General features: G+C 45.8%; 1 protein-coding gene across 1 annotated transcript in view; it reads left to right on the top strand.

Annotated features, from left to right (window-relative positions):
- Positions 1-17,875, top strand: part of LOC136392002 (mitochondrial calcium uniporter regulator 1-like) — a 61,405-nt gene extending 43,530 nt beyond the window's left edge. The window contains exons 3-4 of the mRNA XM_066363961.1: positions 7,222-7,413; positions 17,049-17,875. Coding sequence (XP_066220058.1) covers positions 7,222-7,413; positions 17,049-17,840 — 984 coding nt within the window. The 3' untranslated portion in view covers positions 17,841-17,875. The remainder of the gene's footprint in view (positions 1-7,221; positions 7,414-17,048) is intronic.
- Positions 17,876-20,546: the final 2,671 nt, after the last annotated feature.

Below are 20,546 nucleotides of genomic sequence, written 5' to 3'. Positions count from 1 at the left end.
AAGAGCACTCCCCCTTCCTTTCCAGGCCCAGCTCCCCTCTTCCCAAAGAGCTGCCTCTGTGGTTGCTGCTTCCACGCGGCGGCATCACGTCTGGCTCTGACCTTCTATGCTGCATCTTAAGTTAGATGAGAAAGAGTCAGATTTGGGGGAGAGAGAGCACACCTGGCGTTAACTGGACAGATGCTTTTCAACTGACTTTTGCACGTCCCTGGTCACTGAGTGTGCTGCACCAGCACCGTGCCTGGGCGAGGTTCACTGGAGGGACACTAAGGTGAGGTCTGCCAGCGCGTACAAACAGACGGAAGGAAGTCTGGTGTCCCTATGCCAGTTGTGAGGGGAGCAATTGCTGACACAAATCAAGCCTGAAAACGTGGAGCTGCTTTTTCCCACTTTCAGATAGAAAAGGGAGACACTTTGCTCAGCGTTTTATTGAGGGTTTTCTGAAAAAGGAGGCAAACTGACGGACAGACAGAGATAGTCACAGAAAGACAGAAGGACAGGCAGAGACAGTCACAGAGACACAGAAGGACAGGCAGAGACAGTCACAGACACAGAAGGAGAGGCAGAGACAGACACAGAGACACAGAAGGACAGGCAGAGACAGACACAGACACAGAAGGAGAGGCAGAGACAAACACAGAGACACAGAAGGACAGGCAGAGACAGACACAGAGACACAGAAGGACAGGCAGAGACAGTCACAGAGACACAGAAGGACAGGCAGAGACAGTCACAGAGACACAGAAGGACAGGCAGAGACAGTCACAAAAGGACAGGCAGAGACAGGCACAGAGAGACACAGAAGGACAGGCAGAGACAGACACAGAGAGACACAGAAGGACAGGCAGAGACAGATACAGAGACACAGAAGGACAGACAGAGACAGAGACAGAAGGACAGGCAGAGACAGACACAGAGAGACACAGAAGGACAGGCAGAGACAGACACAGAGAGACACAGAAGGAGAGGCAGAGACAGATACAGAGACACAGAAGGACAGACAGAGACAGAGACAGAAGGACAGTCAGAGACAGACACAGAGATACAGAAGGACAGGCAGAGACAGACACAGAGACACAGAAGGACAGACAGAGACAGAGACAGAAGGACAGTCAGAGACAGACACAGAGATACAGAAGGACAGTCAGAGACAGACACAGAGATACAGAAGGACAGGCAGAGACAGACACAGACACAGAAGGAGAGGCAGAGACAGATACAGAGAGACAGAAGGACAGACAGAGACAGAGACAGAAGGACAGTCAGAGACAGACACAGAGACACAGAAGGACAGGCAGAGACAGACACAGAGACACAGAAGGACAGGCAGAGACAGAGACAGAAGGACAGGCAGAGACAGACACAGAGAGACACAGAAGGACAGGCAGAGACAGACACAGAGACACAGAAGGACAGGCAGAGACAGACACAGAGACACAGAAGGACAGGCAGAGACAGTCACAGAGACACAGAAGGACAGGCAGAGACAGACACAGAGACACAGAAGGACAGGCAGAGACAGACACAGAGACACAGAAGGACAGGCAGAGACAGTCACAGAGACACAGAAGGACAGGCAGAGACAGTCACAGAGACACAGAAGGACAGGCAGAGACAGTCACAGAAGGACAGGCAGAGACAGGCACAGAGAGACACAGAAGGACAGGCAGAGACAGACACAGAGAGACACAGAAGGACAGGCAGAGACAGACACAGAGAGATACAGAAGGACAGGCAGAGACAGACACAGAGACACAGGAGACTTGGAGGTCAGAAAGAGAAAGAAAATTACGAATGGGTGGTGATTTCAGATACTGCAGAATTTTTTTGTAACTTATTTAGGGAGTTTGCAGTCTAGCCCTCCTTTGTCTCTCCACCCCCTCACTAGAGGGTGGGGTGAGAGGGTGGCTGGATATGGCTGGCCCAGTGTCCCATGGCACGGCTCATCTTCTTTTCTAACAAGTGAAATCCCTAGAACCGTCATAACAGGTCCCAAAGGTGGTGTCCCTAAAGGCAACATGCTGGAACTGCTCCCCAGGATGAGCACAGCAAGGGGTGCCAGGTGGGACCCAGGTGAGGAGGGACACGGTTCTGCACTTCCCCCCAGCTGGTATTCCCAGAGCTGCTGCAGGCAGGAGGGAGAGCCCTTGTCTGCTTTAAATATTCTGTATTCCATCAGCAAGCCCTGAGGAAATAGTTTCCCTAATGTGTTGAGTACACTGTGAGCAATAGGCAAGGACAAGGTATACTTATCTTAAGGGAATTTCCTGGCTAGTAGTATTGTCATTATCTAAACAAGATTACAGATGTGGTAGAAGTTGAGATGGGCAGAAAATGAGGAAGGCTGGAGCATGCAAGAAAGGCTTCACAGAGAGCGGAGGGTCCTGACTGGGGTAGGGGAGGGGAAATAGAACTTAGAAAGGCAGGAAAACACCGCTAGTGCAAGAGGCAGCACATGCACGGCCTCCAGGCAGGAATGAAGGGAAGAGGCCATGAGACAGGAAGACCAGGCTTCCTGAAGGGGCTGGGCGATGGGTCTTACACTGTGGGAAAGATATGACTGAGAGGTAACACGGCCTGAAGAAGTGTTTCCTAAGTGTTTCCTGAGTTCCCCAGTCTGGCACGTGACACTGTGATGGAGAAGAGGAATTCCACATTTAAATAAGCTTCAGCCTTCTTTCTGAGATTCACAATTCATATCTGCATATTCAGGGAGGGCTTTGAGATCAGATCAGCTCTGTTCCTAACTTGGCACTTATTAGGTGGGGACAATGGTGCAATCACTTAACCTCATTGAGCTAGCCAGTGCATGGTTCTAGAGACTGAACAAAGAGCGAGGTAGGTCTGCAAAGTCTTACTCCACAGCAAGCTGGCTGTTCTGTGCCACCAAGGACTATGGGGGTATGCAGAAGGGCTTGCTCTAAAGTGATGGGAACCAGGAGGCTGCTGAAAAGTCTCAACTAAAGAGCCACACAACAAAGCAGCTGTTGCTAGATGTGTCTAGCAGGAGTGGCAGGATGAATTGGGAGAGTGAGGAAGAATTTTTTTTTTTAAATAATTCTTTTTTTTTACTTTTTACAATTTATTTATTTATTTATTTTACATTTTATTTATTCATTTTTTTAGAGAGAGGAGACACAGAGAGAGAAAGAGACAGAGAGAGGAAAGAGATAGAGAGAACAGAGGGAGGAGCAGGAAGCATCAACTCCCATATGTGCCTTGACCAGGCAAGCCTGGGGTTTCGAACCGGTGACCTCAGCGTTCCAGGTCGACGCTTTTACCCACTGCGCCACCGCAGGTCAGAGAGGAAGAACTTTTTAAGGCTGAATCCCGTGCACATGATTATAAAAGCACGTCCTTCACTAGCATACTCCCCACTCTTTCTCAGGGTCCTCAGTTGGACAAAGTTGGAGGCTCAATGCTATAGGTAGAGAACTTAGGATCCAGCCAAACCTGTGCACTGATCTTTCCAAAGTGGAGGCTGGAGGGGCGGGGCCTGGAGGGACTCACGTCCCCAACCCCAGAAGGCAAAACAATTATGGTGCAGCTGCATCTGACTACTGGAGATTGGGGAAGTGTGACTTTGACATGATAAGAGCCCCAGCTCCCCAGGGGCTGATGCATTAAGATCCAGCACAGATTGGTGCCGTCTGGGCTTTCACAAGTCATCAACTTGGAGAGTGATTGACATCAGATTGGGGAATGATTGACAGGAACTAAAGGGTAGGTTTATCTGCCTATCTTGACATGCCCAGCCTTGCCTCTGTCTCCCCAGTCCCCTCCTATCTTGCTGCCTACCCCCACCCCATTTGAGGGGCTGTAGGCATCTGGGCCACCTTGGTAGTGTGTCTCTCTTCACTGGAGCTCATGCATATTCTCTCTCTCTCTCTTTCTTTCTCCAGTTTTATCTTATTGACTTCCAAATTCAAAATCAACACACATTTACTGAGCACATGCTTTATTTTACACTTGTCACTCTGCTGGGAGCTTTATTTATTTAGCAAATGCTCATGTAGCATTTAAAATATTCCAGAAACTATTCTGAATACCTTTGAAATATCAATTCAATCCTCCTTACAATGCTTGAAGTATTACTATATACTATTATTACCATTTTACACATAAAGAAACTGAAGGTCAAGGAGATTAAGTATCTTGTGCAATGTCACTTATCCCAGGGACCTGGCTTTGCAACTTTATGCTTTTAACTACACTTACACACTCACACACACACAACATTATATCATCCGTATATTAGCACAGGTACCTTTACAATTGGGAAAACTGCAGCTCAGGCAAAGGATGACTTGTCTAGGGCCACACAGCAGTAAGTCATCAATTAGAACCCAGGTCTTGCACTTCAAGGCCAGGCCTGATTCCCCATCGGGAGACCGGCTATCTTTTCCTTGGACCACCTTCCCCTACAGTCCTGTATCCAAGAGGCTGGTCCTGGGGAAGGCGGTTGGCAGCCTCAAAAGTCACCAATCTCAGAATAAAACCACACTTGCCAAGCCAGTGAGAATGGGAGAGAAAGGGGCTGTCATGACAGGCCAGCTAGGGCTTGAGCGTGGGATCATAGACATGACCCTATGGTTGCTGGCTTGAAGCTCAAGGTTGCTGGCTTGAAGCTCAAGGTTGCTGGCTTGAGACCAAGGTCACTGGCTTGAGCAAGGGGTCACTTGCTCTGTTGTACCTCCCCCGCCATCAAGGCACATATAAGAAAGCAATCAATGGTCAACTAAGGTGCCGCAACGAAGAATTGATGCTTCTCATTTCCCTTCCTGTCTGTTTCTATCTGTCCCTCTCTCTGTCTCTGTCATACACACAGACACAAAAAAAACATGATCAGCCAGCTGGGGAAAGGCAGGCCCAGCCCTCTGGTGTGCTGAGATTTCCTGGCTGGCACTGGAAACTCTGAAGTCTCTGGTCAGGACCACTCTCTCCACCAGGTGGGGAAGGCAGGGACAAAGACAGGCCTGGAGCCTAGAGGAGGGAATTGAGGAGTCTGGGTCTGCTCCAGCTCTAAAACGCATATGAATCTCCCGGCTCTTTGTGAAGCAGATTCTGATTCTGTAGGTATGGAGTGCTGAAGTTCTGCATTTCTAATAAGCTCACAGATGCTGTTGGCACTGCTGATCCAGGGAGCACACTGACCGAATCTCTTGGGACGGTGTTGTCTGTGTTTTTCAGGCCTATGTTTGCTGTCGGTAAGGGGTTGTGGTTTCCAGAGGTCTGATTGGTGACACCTCTTGTTTGTTCTGGGAGGGTGGGAAGGAAGGGAAGGGATTGGGTCTGGGAAGAAGCAAACGCTTAACTCTGCCAACTTCCTAGGACAGCTTTGCCCTCTGCTCCATTAGAAGCCTCAGTGCCCGGCTCCATTAGAAGCCATGCCTGAGGCCCCCCTCTCTCAAGTCCTTTCTGACCAGGCCAAGCCCCCAGATATCTCTCTCCATAGCAACACACTGCCTTTAATCTCCCATCATCTATTCTTAGATTTGTTCTATAATGGCCTCATATACATATGTCCTTCTTCTCCAACGACACAGCATGAGCTCCTTATCGTCTATCCTCAGGCCTGACGTCCAGGATGTGCTCCAAAATATTAAGGAAATGAATTAATAAATGAAATGAGACCTCTTTCAATCTCTTTCAAAACTTGTATTTCTATTGAGACTTCCTCAGAGGAATGTTTAGCAATCGCTTCAAGTGTTAGGCAAACATTTCTAATCTGCCTCATATTTCAGAGGTCTTTCCCAGGGGCCTGAATTTTGGGGGAAAGAAAGCAGAGGGGGCTGGCTCGAGAAACTTCAGGGGCACGGGGAGCAGCAGAGGAGGCTTGTGAATTTACCCGGTTAATCAGAGGATGAGAAGTAGGAATCCAGGAAGCGTTCCCGGACCAGACCAGAGCCTGCAGCCTGCTCTCCCCGCGGCTTCTCAGAGCTCATATTTCAGCCTCAACAAATTCCATCATCCCTCCTCAGGCTCCCCTTTTATTCCAAGCCTGTGATCTCAGATTCCCAATAGCATTTATCAAATCCCTGAAAACGTCCTCCTCCTGTCCCCTGAGGGGGACTTTACTAGAGGGAAATTGGGGAGCTCATAAGCTTTCTTGCTGCTTAATCCATTGCCTGAGGCAAACACTAGCTCCCAGATCACAGGGCAATAGATGCTGGCCAGGATGCTGCTCACAGCAGAGCCTGTGCTCAGAATGCAATGGGCAAATTGCATTTTGCTTGCTTGGTGTCTCTGGGCAGTGTTTCTCCAAGACTCCTGGGACTTAGGTGGCTCTAGCCCCGTACCCATGAAGGAGATCCAGATCTTATTCTGGTTAATTTTATTTTCAAAGACCACCTGTTGGAGGGGGAGGGTAGAGCTAGATTTTCTTTAGACCCTCCTGCTTTTCCTGTTGCCCCTGTCATCTTTCCTCCAGAGCAGAGGAGGTGAGGGCATCTGCGGGAATGCTGGACACTCTATGCATGGACTGAGTTCCAGTTTTGGCCACAGGGGTTTGTGTTGTGATAAACACTAGGAAAACCTGGGGTCTCATTTTGCTGTAGGGGTTTAGGGAATGGTCACTCCTTTCTGCGCTGACGCTGGGTTGAAGAAATGCTCAAGATTCTATTCTAGTGGTAGAGCGTCGGCCTAGCGTGCGGAGGACCCGGGTTCGATTCCCGGCAAGGGCACACAGGAGAAGCGCCCATTTGCTTCTCCACCCCTCCGCCGCGCCTTCCTCTCTGTCTCTCTCTTCCCCTCCCGCAGCCAAGGCTCCATTGGAGCAAAGATGGCCCGGGCGCTGGGGATGGCTCTGTGGCCTCTGCCTCAGGCGCTGGAGTGGCTCTGGTCGCAACATGGCGACGCCCAGGATGGGCAGAGCATCGCCCCCTGGTGGGCAGAGCATCGCCCCATGGTGGGCGTGCCAGGTGGATCCTGGTCGGGCGCATGCGGGAGTCTGTCTGACTGTCTCTCCCTGTTTCCAGCTTCAGAAAAATGCAAAAAAAAAAAAAAAAAAAAGATTCTATTCTAAAGCACAGAATGTGGGGTTGGAAATTGCCTATCCCATCCCTGATCTTCCTCTTGACCACGCGGACCCCGGCCCCTCCCTGGGCTCTGCAGCAGGCCAGCTTCCTCGCTGCCAGCCGCCCAACGTGGATCCCTGTCTGCAGGTACTGCTGAGCTCACGCGTGTCTTTTGAACCGTCTCCTCGCATTCATCTCCTCCCAGCTCTCCAGGCTGACGAAGGCGCAGATAGAGAGCTCCAGAGAACAGATGGGAGGCTGTCATTCCACGTTACTGATCCGCAGAGCCGCCGCAGCCTCTCGCACGCACGCCAGTGCGCTCAGCCACACTCGTAATTCTTCCTCTGTTCTCCGGCCTGCGCCAGGAGCTCAGCCAGTTTTGGCGAGGAGTGCAAGTGTGAGCTTTCGAGGGGCGTTTATATAAAACATGCTAGGATTGATGATGAACCAGGGAACAAAATCGTCCCTTTATTTGGGGAGGAAGATGCTATTTTCCTCCAATTCCTTCGCAAGAACTAGAATCAGAAAGTGAAAATTTTGTTAGTCCGACTTGGTGCCATTGCAGTGGGTTCGTGCAGGAAACTTCTAGAGACGGGCTTCTTTGTCTGGTCGGCGAGCTGCCCAATGACCATGGAAGGTACTTGGTAAAGAGCGTTCTGGTTGCTCCAGTGAAGTCACCGGACTGTAAAAATAAAAGAGAGCCACAGAGACCTTACATTTCAACGTCTCTTATTTGACCCAGGAGCACAAACGTTGGCTAGAAATGATAAATGACTATTCAATGGCTACTTAGTGAAAAAACTGGGAATTGAACTCAGGCCTAGTTCAATCATTTTCCAGGAAAGGACAAAGACCCTGAGTTTTATAGTGAGGGCTGCTTTTCTAGAGGTAAGGGGGTGAAGAGGGCTTCTTTACAAATTTTACATCAAGGCCCAGAATTTTTCTTTAAGTCTGACGTGGTTTAATAATCTCACATTGGGACAAGACATCAGTTATCTTTTGGAAAATTTAATTCTTTTAATAAAAAATTCACTTTGCCTCTCTTCAAGTGGTCTGAAGATAAAGGAAGAAACAAGAAAGAAAAATTTTTCCTTAAGCTTTATTTTTGTATGACACTTGGTCCCAAGGCCTTTGAAACCTTGATAGCAATAAGCTTGAAATCCTCACTTGAAAGCTGGCCCAATGTCTGGGTTTTTCCTTTTCCAATCCTGTGAGAAACAGAGACTTGAGGATACAGTGTTCCAGGAAATCCACCACCTGGCAGGGAAATCTGAAACCCAAGCATGAATCGGCATGTATGTCGATGCTTGAGAAGTGTTTGCTCGAAGGAGCTAGATCGTTCTTCAGGATCTAGCAGGAGGTTTGCCTGTATGGTAAGCAGAGCTGAAGCTCCTTAGATTCTTTGCTGTGAAAGAATGCTTCTTTCCTAGCTTTGACTTTAGACTGAACTGTGGCCACAAACCAATGCTTGTTCTTCTGTAGTCGTCTGTGTTCTCTCTTGAAGTGATGCTCATGGAAGAGGGGGCACTCAGGCTGGGGAGACAACAGGAGGCAGCTGTAGGCACAGCCTTCACCCGAGGCTGGAGGCACCACCGTTCATGGGAAATGACGAGGAATTGGAGAACTCAACCTGTACTGTTTTGGCGTTCATCTACCACAGTGTGACAGGAAATTGAACAAACTCAACTCAAGGAAGATTGAGAATGAAGAGTAGCAGGTAAAACAGCTAGAAGGCTGGTGAGGAAGGCCTGGGATGGGCATGACTGAATGCGACAGATGATTACCAGGGCAGAGATGGTTTCCAGGGAAGAATAGGTTGGACCTGGTGTCAGACATCACTTAGGGAAGTGAGGAAAAGGAGTGATCGATACTATCTCCGAGAGTTAGAGCTTGCTTTACTGTAGATCTGTGATGCCACTAACTGAATAAGGAACTCTGTGAAGAGGCTCCTTTGGAGTCTGCCTCTGCTCTCAGCAGTGATAGAAACCCTTGTTCCAAACACACAATAGTCACTCCAGCAGGCTGTCAAGCCCTCCTCCAAACTCGTGAAGGCGGATATTAACTGATTTGCTGCCTCAGAGTATTTATATATTTCTCTGTGAGCTTACCTTTGATTTCCTAAGGACTTTTCCATGCTTTGTAAAGTAGCCACGCAGAGACAGAAAGTACGTAGACTGGTGTGTAGGGCAGAAAATGTAGTGATACGGCAACGGTGGATGACACAAATCCAAACACAAGAGAAAGGAGAGACGTACTTCTCTTTATGGAGCAGATAGCTTCTTGATAAATTTACATATATTGATTTTTTAAAGTTTGAAACCTTTTCTTCCCATTATTCTTATTTTCCTCTGCAATCAATGAAAGCATCTCGGTTTGATTTTCTATAATCAGTGCCTTGCCATAAGCATTTTATGGCAATTGAAAGACCTGTAGATAAACACTTGAGTGCACCCAGGGGAATGGATGCTTGAATGTATTCTTTGAGGATGCATGTGATCAACTTTTTACAGGTCCCCATTTTCATGTACACAAGTCTTTCTAAATGGAGCTTTATTTTAGGTGGAGGACTGATCCTTCTGGACGCCCCTGTTCAGCACCAGACTCGGGTACAAGGCTGGTTCGGCTTTGCCTCCATGGCTTCGTGACAAGCATAGGCTCTCTCCCCACTGGGCACTGATCAGACTCTGGGAACAGTGTCAGGAGTCACTCAGTTCTCCTTTTGACCTTGTCTTTCAAAAGCTGACCCTTTTCAACCATCAGGAGGGGGTAGAGAGTGGCTAAGACTACCCTTGGCAGCAAGGTGACCTCAGAGTTGTGTCTGCTCTGAGACATTGTAACCCCAGAGCTTCAGGGCTGTGAGGATAGTGATTTAACAAATCATATGTTTAAACAATGAGACGGCACACTGCTGTTTGAGGGGTCTTTGAAACACATTTTTAAATAATGGGGGAAATAATGAGTACCTCTCACAAGTGTATTTAAATGACACACGCGTCAGGAGGTGGTCATAGTGGGGGCTCTCCTGTTCCTGCATAATGAGTATTTTCCCCTGTTCTTTCATCCTGCTTTCAATCATGCTTCAAAAAATGGTCGCTGAATGAGCAGACCTCTGGGCACTTCGTAAACAGAAGGCAAAAGGTAGCTGATCGCCCATCACCAGCCTCTTAGAGAGCTCCAGCTGATGCCCAGACCCAGGGAGAAGGGGGTAGTGCACAGCCCAGAGCCTCCCTGCTCCCACATCTCGTCCTCACTCCAAACATGTTCCCTTATCAAAAGCACTGCTCTCCGCAGAGGAAGTGGCCCAGCCAGCTGCTCATGAGCAGTAACACTGGGGCACATATTTGGTGCCCAGATTATGTTCTAGGGAAAATATTAGCTGGGAGAGAATGAGGCACAGGATTAGCAGGTTTTGATTTAGATTAACTGATTAATTCAGAGTATGGAAGAGAATAGTCTCACAGTATCATGGTGGTTGTAGGCCCCCGGCTGTTGGAACCTTGTGTAACCCTGTGTACTTATTTTCCCATTTCAGTTACAGGAAAAGAGGAAGAGAGCTAGGATAACAAAAACCCACCAGAGCTGGCCTGAACCAAGATGGTGCTAAATCTGACCTCCAGGGGACCCTGAACTTCTTATACCCTGATTATAATACATTAGCATGCTAAATGGCATATCTGCCTGAGCTGAGACAGATCCCACTCAAATCATATAAAGGAAGAAAAGGGGTAGTACCCTAATTCTGAGTAGAGACTGGCTCATTCTTCAAAACTAATGCCCATGACTCCCACTCATTATGTTGCTTCCATAATAATCCTCTAGATTTTTCTAGAAAGATAAGTTGATTTGTGAGTTAGATTCCTGCTTCTCAAATGCTCAGCTTTGGGGTGTGTGTGTGTGTATATATATATATATATTTAATTCAGTGAGAGGAGGGGAGGCAGAGTGACAGACTCCTACATGCACCCCAACCAGGATCCACCTGGCCAGCCCACTAGGAGGTGATACTCTGCCCGTCTGGGGTGTTGCTTCATTGCTCAGCAACCAAACTCTTCTTAGCACCTGAGGTGGAGGCCATGGAGCCATCCTCAGTGCTGAGGCCAACTCTTTCCAATCGAGCCATGCTGCAGGAAGAGAAAAGAGAGAGAGAGAGAGAGAGAGAGAGAGAAGAGAGAAGGGGAGGAATGGAGAAACAGATGGGCACTTCTTCTATGTGCCCTGACTGGGAATTATACCTGGGACATCCAAATGCCGGGCTGATGCTCTACCACTTAGCCAACTGACCAGAGCCTCAGCTTAGGTTTTATTTTGGCTTGGTGACACAAAGCAGAGAAAGGACCCTTGGAAGGACAGAAGGTCTTTTCAGGGGACCTAGAAGATCAAAACTGGTAATAATAGAACTAACCAGGTCCTTATGTAATGCATAAGGCTCTCTCTCTACCACCTCTCTGCCTTTACGGCTCACAGCTTACAAGTTGTTCCCTAGCATCACTGGGTTGCTGGAAATGACATAGGCTTAGGCTTGTCCCTCTACTAACAGGTCCACTCCACTCTTCCCGCATTTCCAAGGTATCTTCTATTCTGCCCTGAAGTTACACGGTCTAGGCAGGACCATCTCAGCACTTTCATTAGCCCTAAGGCAATACAGTCTCTGGATGTGTTTTCCAAAAAATAATTATAAACTATATTTTAAAACTGTGTTGCTATAAAGGCTGGATTTAGTTGTATATATTTATAATAATTACTATTATATTTATTTATTTTTGTTCTGATTTTAAAAGAACTTAAAAATAAAAATTTTTTCATGGGAACGTATCTTGAGCCCAGGCATGAGCCTCTTGGGTCTAAGAGGTAAGTCACCCCTGCATACAAGAGGCCTTTCCTGGTTCCCTAGCTGGTTAGGGAACCTTCCTCTGCTGTCCCCACAAACTTCCCTCTAAGACTGCCACACCACTAAACAGGCTGCTACTGGAGAAGAAAGAGCCAGGCTTTCTTCATTGTGAATTCCACACAAATCTCAGGGACAACCCACCATGTGGCCAGTCCTGCTATGCATGCTGAGCCGGGTGACTGAGGGAGAGGGAGCTATAGGGTGTGCTGTCCCAGGGGGTCGGCCCCGGCGAAGAAGGAACTGGGCGGCACTGGTCAGCAGAGGCGGTTCCCCGGGGGTGAGTGGGTGGGACAGTCTTGTAGATTTGCCTGGTCTGTTCCAGCCATTTGCTGAAGGCCTGATCTGCCCACAGATGGTGACAGAGCAGAGACAATGGTCAAAACTACCACCGGGGACCCCAGGGTCTGACGGAAGGCTCAGTGGATGTGGCGTCCGAACCCTAAAGGAGGCCACCACCTCTTTGGTCACAGCAAAGCACCTTGCCCGTGAAGAGGGCTCTGTGTGCTCCCACAAAGCATAGAAACAGAAACAAAGTAATAAATAAATTTGAGTGATTTTGTAAGTGCAGCTTGGGGTCAGTGTGGCCGGAGGGGAGAATTTAATTGCAAAGCTCCTATATCTCAACTGCCTGAGGCTAGAAATTGGAGCAGGAAGGCTGGGAGACTCAAATGTCGATTACAAGCAGGAATTGACAGTAGGGGGGTGTAGACAGGCCTGCGGAGGACAGACAGAGGAGGGAGGTTAAAATGATGGGGATGGAGGCACATTAGGTGAGTGCTTTGAATTTAGGTGTCAGCTCCAAACGGCCCCCAACTGCAAGTAAATGATGATCTGCATCATATTGCAAATTTGTTCTTACAAACATTAAAAGCCCTATAGGGTACTGTGCTAGCAACCTCCTAGAATACCATTTGGATGTAAAAGAAAAGCAAGTTTAAGATGTACTCCCTACCGTCAAATAGCTTGTGGTCCAAACAGGGCAAGACAGGTTATGTATAAATCTCTCATTGGTGATGAAAGAACAGCGTCAACAAACCAGGTTGACATTGCAAGGGGAAAAAAGCAGGCGAGCCAGAGAAGTGAGAGAACCCGGGCCCTACTGCACGCAGGGGCCCATGCCTGAGCTTCCCCGGGGACCTCCCCTGCGGGTGCAAGGCTGGGACTATCTGTGTAAGGGATGATTCCTAAATCTGTGTTTTAAGAACGTGTCTCATTTCTGAGCCCCAAATCCATCCCAATCAAACACTGGGATATGATTTCCATAAAAGTCCTCAACTTCTGTCACCTAGACAGAACCCCACCATTTCCCAACCACTCCTACTGATGTGGAATCCCCACCATTCAATCAGAACCAACATTTCAGAGGTTTTCAGGACTCCATTCTTTCCCTTGTGCTCTGGTTTAATTGGTACTGTGGCCTTACAGGTTTTTTTCTTCACAATCTCACCTGGGTCACATCCTGTCTTGTCTTTTCTGCCCATGGGCCACCCCCTTAATTTCATCATTTGGCAACTTTTTTGAACCATTGAAATAGTCTCCCAATTGTTTCTCCTTAGAATTATTTCAACAAACGTACAGGCGTTTCAACAGTTTTACCCTCACTGTCCTGCCCCAGTATCTCCGGAAGCTTTTCACTGTCTCCTAAAGAAAGAGTCTTTGCTCAGGCGTTCTAGAGAAGCCGGTAAGAAGAAAGGGCTTTGATGTCAAACAGACTGAGTTTGAGCCCTGGTTCTATCGTTTATTAACTGTGTGACATTTGCCGAGTTAGCCACTCTAACCCTGATCATTAAAATACGGGTAATAATTGTATCTACATCGCTGCGTTCCTGAAAAGATAGGAGGTACGGAGCACGGAGCACAGGGCCTGGCACACGTGAGTGCCGAGTACAGGAACTGTTATTGTGAGCACTGATGACAGTTTTATTTCTCATCAGTCGGACTACATCTGTCTTTAAAAAGCAGCTGACATTAATACCACTCTGCTTGCTATGCGCCTAACAAGGGAGACTCTTCACTTGGATCTTGCAAGGGTCTGCTACCATGGGCCTGGGCCTGGCGTCCTGGTGGGGGGTAAGCATTCAGTATCAACTAGCCCTGGAGCACTGACCCTCAGACCTGGTCTCATTTCTGAGCCCCAAAGCCATTCCAAAACATACTTACCCCATGTTTCCCAAGCCACAAAATCAGGTGGCTTCTTCAGCCCCTGATTAGCTCTGATTCTTTCTTCAGCATCTGGCCCTTCTCCTGAATCCCCATCTGCTGGGCTGCTCTTAAAAACCTTCTTCACTGGTGGCCTGGGGTTTTCTCTGCTCCCAACAGGAAGGACCATCCAGACTGGAAACATTGCACCTGCCAGATTCTGAGTAGAGGCAATAAAGTAGAGCAGTTAAGGTCGCGGTTGCTGCCATCAGATAAACCTCGGTCTTATTTCTGATTCCAGTGTGATCTTGCATAATTTATTTACACTCTTACTTCCTTGTCTATAAAATAAGGATAGTCATATCGTCTAATCCTGTATTCCTCTTGAAGTAGTGCCTACTAAATATACTTATTTAGGAATGTGACCTTAGGCAGAAGGTCCACATGCCCCGGGGAGCAAAGCAGGGTAGAAGGGAGAAGGAAGAGTTTTGGAATTGGATACTATGCCAGAGGCTGGTGCTCAATCCCACTGGAATTTCAAAGGAGAATTACAAAATCCAAATCAGAACCGGCTGTCCAGGAGAATAACAGGGGAAGCATTTATCCACCATTTTTAGTTACCTTTGGGTCAAGGGCAACCCCACTGGGTGTTGACTGCTGGCACTTCCAGATCAGACTCATGGATACCAAGCTGGGAATCGGAGAAGCTCCAGGCCGGATGGGAAGGTACATGGTGAGGCTGAGAGGCAGTGCTGTCTGGTGATGCCTGAGCAAGCTGGGCAGGGCGTTGTGAGACCGGCCCTGCAGAAGGCGCTGGAGTAAGAGGTAGACCCCAAAGATCCCTATGTCTCAAAGGTGTAACTTTGCGTGAATATAAATAGATATATATTTGTATGAATATATATATATATATGTGTATGTGTATATATATATATATATATATATATATATATATATATATATAGTTATACTCCTTCAAGCTCATAATAAACTTTCTTTCCTCAAAACTTTCCCATGACTTTCCACCAAATTAGAATAAAAATCAAAGTCCCTGACCTTGACCCCCAGGTCTGTACTTGACCTGGCCTTGGGCTACCTTGCATACATTATTTCTCTTGCTCTCACTTTAGCTCGTTCCTCTGCAGCGATGCCCTGCATGGGGGCGAGGCTCTACTCTATACTCTCTAAAACAAAATACTCCAAGCTCATTTGGGCCTCAGGGCCTTCGAACTTTCCATTGCCTTTGTGCATAGATTCACCCTTCCTTTATTCCAGGCTCTGATTAAATATCACCCGCCCTTGGAGGGACTTCCCTGACCACCACATCTAAACCAGCACCCCTAGTGCTATGATTACACTGTATCTCTTCACCACTCCCCAGACCAGTCACTATTCTTGAAATTATGTGCAATTTATTTGTTATTATCTCTATACCTTTTTAGAATATACACACTCTGAAGAAAATAACTTTGGGCCCTGGCCTGTTGGCTCAGTGGATAGAGCGTCAGTCAGCCTGACATGCAGAAGTCCCAGGTTCAATCCCTGGTCAGGGCACACATAAGAAGTTACTATTTGCTTCTCTCCTCTTCCCTCTCCTCCATTCTCTCTCTTCCCTCTTACAGACAGTGGCTCGATTGGTTTGAGCTTTGGCTCTGGGCACTGAGGATAGTTTGGTTGATTTGGGTATAGACTACAGACGGGGGTTGCTGGGTGAATCCCGGTCAGGGTGTATGTGGGAGTCTATCTCTCTATCTCCCCTCCTCTCACTTAAAAAAAAGAAAAGAGAGAGAGAGAACTTTGTCTATTTACTTCACTGCTGTATATCTAATACCTAAAACAATATCTGGTACATAATAAGTAAGCAACAAATGTTTGTTACACAAATGAATGAATGAATAATAAGTACTATCATCACCATATCTCCCTTTGGATATTGCCATGTGGACAAATGACCATGGTCTCCTGACCCTGCAGGGGCCAGCTCCACGGCCACTCATCCTCCACCTCACAGTGCAGTTCCTCTGCTTCTGAAGACCCATAATACCTTTCAGCAGATTTGGTTGAATTATAACAGGTGCTGCAGGCAAAAGCCACCTTCCATTGTGCTGTGTCGAACATACACGTTTTCTTTTAGAGACAAAGTTAACTTGAAACTGTACATTCTTTCACACTGCTGGACAAAAGTGACTACTATCTAATTTATATATGAAAATATGTAATAACCTAAACAGAACTAACTGGTGCTATAGGCATCTTGGAGCTCAGTGATTCTCACATGTATGAGTTTTGGAACATACCTGTGCACATGAAAACACACACACATCTGCTCAGCGCCCCTCAACTTCAACTGTCCTCACTCCTACTTGTCAGTTTTCCTTTGTCCTCTATGGCTTGTCAATACAAAATAGTTCTTAAAGCAAACATTTTATGAGATGTTGGGTGATACAATACTGGATTTGTGGGGTGGTCTAGTCCTTAGAAAGTTGATGTGAACAGAATAGAAAGCCCAGAAATAAAAACCACACCTTGATGTCAATTTATATTTAATAAAGGAAACAAGAACATACAATGGAGTAAAGATAGTCTATTCAATAAATGATGTTGAAAAAATTAGATAGATTGGTACAAAAAAAAATAAAACTGAACCGCATTCTTATACCATACACAAGAATAAACTCAAAATGGGTTAAAGACTTAAATGTTAGACTCAAAACCATAAAAATTATAGAAGAAAACAAGCAGTAAAATCTTGGACATGTCTCATAGCAATATTTTTTCTGATATATTATCTCAGGCAAGGGAAATACAAGAAAAAAATAAACAAATGAGGCTATATCAAACTATAAAGTTTTTCCACAGCAAAGGAAACAATCAACAAAATAAAAAGACAACCCACCTGGTGATTATTATTCTAAGTGAAGTAAGCCAGTCAAAAAAAGACAAGCACCATATAATTTCACTTATATGTAAAATCTATGAACAAAATAAATTAATAAACAAAATAGAAACAGACTCAAAGATACGAAGAACAGACTGACAGCTTCAGAGGGGATGGGATTGGAGCCTGGGTAAAAACAGTGAAGGGATCAGAAGATGAGAGCCCAGCTGGAAGGAGCATCTACTATGGCCCTGAACTAAGCCTCTCTGCTGGATGCCGACAGCTGGAGCGCAAACAGAGAAATTTCACTTCAGCTGGGAGCAGGAAGCTCTACTTTGACACACATGCCTTAGTGTGTTTGCTCGAAGAAAATGGGTTTACTACTCAACAAGCGGAAATCATTGTATTTGCATTGGTCAAGATCACGGAGGCCAACATGGATATCGTCTACAAAGACATGGTCACCAAGATGCAACAGGAGATCACTCTTCAGCAAATAATGTCTCAGATTGCTAGTGTGAAAAAAGATATGTTTATTTTGGAGAAGAGTGAATTTTCAGCCCTCAGAGCAGAAAATGAGAAAGTAAAACTTGAACTACATCGATTAAAACAACAAATAATGGATGAAGTGGTCAAAGTCCAAACAGATACCAAATTAGACTTCAATCTAGAAAAGAGCAGAGTAAAAGAATTGTACTCATTAAACGAAAGGAAGCTGCTGGAAATGAGGACAGAAATGGTGGCATTGCATGCCCAGCAAGATCGGGCCGTCACCCAGACAGACAGGAAGATAGATACTGAGGTTGCTGGCCTCAAAACCATGCTCGAGTCACACAAGCTTGATAATATTAAATATCTAGCAGGGTCTGTATTTACATGCCTAACAGTAGCACTGGGATTTTATCGACTGTGGATATAATAAAATGTCTACTTTAATAAAAAAAAAAAAAAAAACAGTGAAGGGATCAAGCAAAGAAAAGGAAGTTACAGAGAGGGACGATAGCATGGGGACTGCAGGAGGGAAAGAGGTGGGGAGAGGTGCAGGAGGGTAGGGGGGAGAGAGGATGTGATGGAGAGAGACTTGACTTGGGGTGGTGAACACACCATGCAATATTTAGGTGATGTATTATAGAGTTGTACACCTGAAACCTGTATGATTTTATTAATCAACATCACCTTAATAAATTCAATAAAAATTTTAAAAATTTAACTAAATTTATAAAAAATAAAGAAAGTTGATGTGAATTCCTGACTTCAGGGGCAACATGCATTCCAAGGTCATCTCCCCCTTTCAGCTCAGGTGCTGAGAGGGTGCTATGGTCTGAATGTTTGTGTCCCTCTCAAAATCCATGTGTTGAAATCTTACCTTCCAAAGATAATGGTATTAGGAGGTATGGCCTCTGGGAAGTGATTAGGTCATAGGGTGAAGCCTTCATGAATGGCAATAAGGTGGTTCCTAGTCTACAGTGGGGGGTTAGGTTCCAGAATGCACCCCCCCCCCCGCAGTGATAGGCGAAAATTCACAAAGTAGTGACTTTATATTTATTTTATTTATATATATTTTAAGGATTTATAAACCCTCCCCACACTCTTGTAAACCTTTCCCACAGTTATTAACCTTTCTCACATTTATTTTGCCAAAAAATAATTAAAATAGTAAATATAAAAACATCTATATTCCACAAAATCCTGCAATATAGAAAAATTTGCAATGCAAAATTAGATATATACAATTTAAAAATCTGTGATACAGTGAGACCAAAGTGAACTGCAACGAGGTGAGGGATGACTGTAGTGCCCTCATAAAACAGGCTCCAGGGAATGCTTTACCCCTCCTACATGTGAGGGCACAGAGAAAGGCACTGGCTATGAGCCAGGAAGAGAGCTTTCACCAGACCATGTTGCTACCTTGATCTTAGACTTTGCAGCTTATAGAATGTGAGAAATAAATTTCTTTTGTTTACAAGCTACCCAGTCTGTGGTGTTTTGTTATGGCAGCTTTAAAGAACTAAGACAGGAACTTCCTAGTCATCCCATTGGCCAGCAACTCCCAAATTCCAGCTATTATGAGTCACAATGTAGGGACTCGATAAGAAAATTCTGTTTATTTTTAATATTTAAAGTATAATAGCCAGGTTAATGTGTTCTAATTTTTTATGTTTCTATATCCCTTACCATCCAATTTGCCTTGGAGGGCCTGTCCAGTCTTTTGGATAGATAGTTAGGGTAGTGATGGGAGGTAGTGGGGGGGGAGGAGGTGGTGATGGTGGTGGAGGTGGAGGTGGAGGTGGAGGTGGTGGTGGAGGTGGTGGTGGAGGTGGTGGTGGAGGTGGTGATGGTGGTGGAAGTGGAGGTGGTGATGGTGGTGGAGGTGGAGGTGGAGGTGGCGATCGTGGTGGAGGTGGAGGTGGTGATGGAGGTGGTGATGGTGGTGAAAGTGGAGGTGGAGTTTGAGGTGGAGGTGGTGACGAAGGTGGTGATGGTGGTGGAGGTGGAGGTGGAATTTGAGGTGGAGGTGGAGGTGGAGGTGGAGGTGGAGGTGGAGGTGGAGTTTGAGGTGGAGGTGGAGGTGGAGTTGGAGGTGGAGGTGGAGGTGGTGATGGTGGTGGAGGTGGAGGTGAAGGTGGAGGTGGTGATGGTGGTGGAGGTGGAGGTGAAGGTGGAGGTGGTGATGGTGGTGGAGGTGGAAGTGGAGGTGGAGGTGGAGGTGGTGATGGAGGTGGAGGTGGAGTTTGAGGTGGAGGTAGAGGTCATGATGGTAGTGGAGGTGGCGGTGGAGGTGGTGATGATGGTGGAGGTGAAGGTGGTGATGGTAGAGATAGATGTTGGAGATGGTGATTGAGGTGATTCGTGTTGGAAGTGATGAAGTTAATGGTGGTAGAGATGGAGGTGATGCTAGAGATAGATATGGTAATTTTGTCAATCAAGGAATGGGTTGTCAACATATTCAAAATGGAAACACCAAAAATATTCTCTTACCTTGTCTGAGATATAGGATATTACCTACTTAAAAAAAAAAAAAAAAAAAAAAAAAAAAGCTGTCTCTTCTCTATCAACTGGGAATTTCCTGAATATTAAAATTTTATTACCCTTGTTATAAATTAGTTTCTCCACCCTCACCCATGCTTACTTTTTTTTTTTTTTTATGATGTTATATTTAAAAAATACTGTTTGGAAATGTGGCACTTTGATAAGTTGTTGTAGTTTTAATAAGGTTTGCGTTTTCCCTTTATAGTATGAACCATCTTTTAGAAAATTTGAAAAAAATAAAATATTCTAAAGAAGAAAATAGATAAATAAAAAATAGGCAGAACTATGCCAAGATCACCACCATTTACATGCTGCTGCATTTCTCTCCATTAGTTCACGACCCCTCCCTCCCCTCTTCCTTTCTTATTTCCTTTTTTCTATTATGTTTCTATATTTATATTATTACAATGAAATTACATATCATATTTATATAAAAGTCATAGATATGAAGCAAGTTTATATAGTGACATTTTCTCATGTCTCTGAAATTTCCTTCAAAATGTTTTTAAGATATGAGTAACATTAAATCACAAGGATATCCCATAATGTATTTATAAGGTTGAGTACTGAGGTTATTTCCAATTTATTTTTCTTA

Source organism: Saccopteryx leptura, chromosome 2 (assembly GCF_036850995.1).
Source record: "Saccopteryx leptura isolate mSacLep1 chromosome 2, mSacLep1_pri_phased_curated, whole genome shotgun sequence".
Taxonomy (NCBI): domain Eukaryota; kingdom Metazoa; phylum Chordata; class Mammalia; order Chiroptera; family Emballonuridae; genus Saccopteryx; species Saccopteryx leptura.
This window is presented reverse-complemented; position numbering and strand designations above follow the sequence as displayed.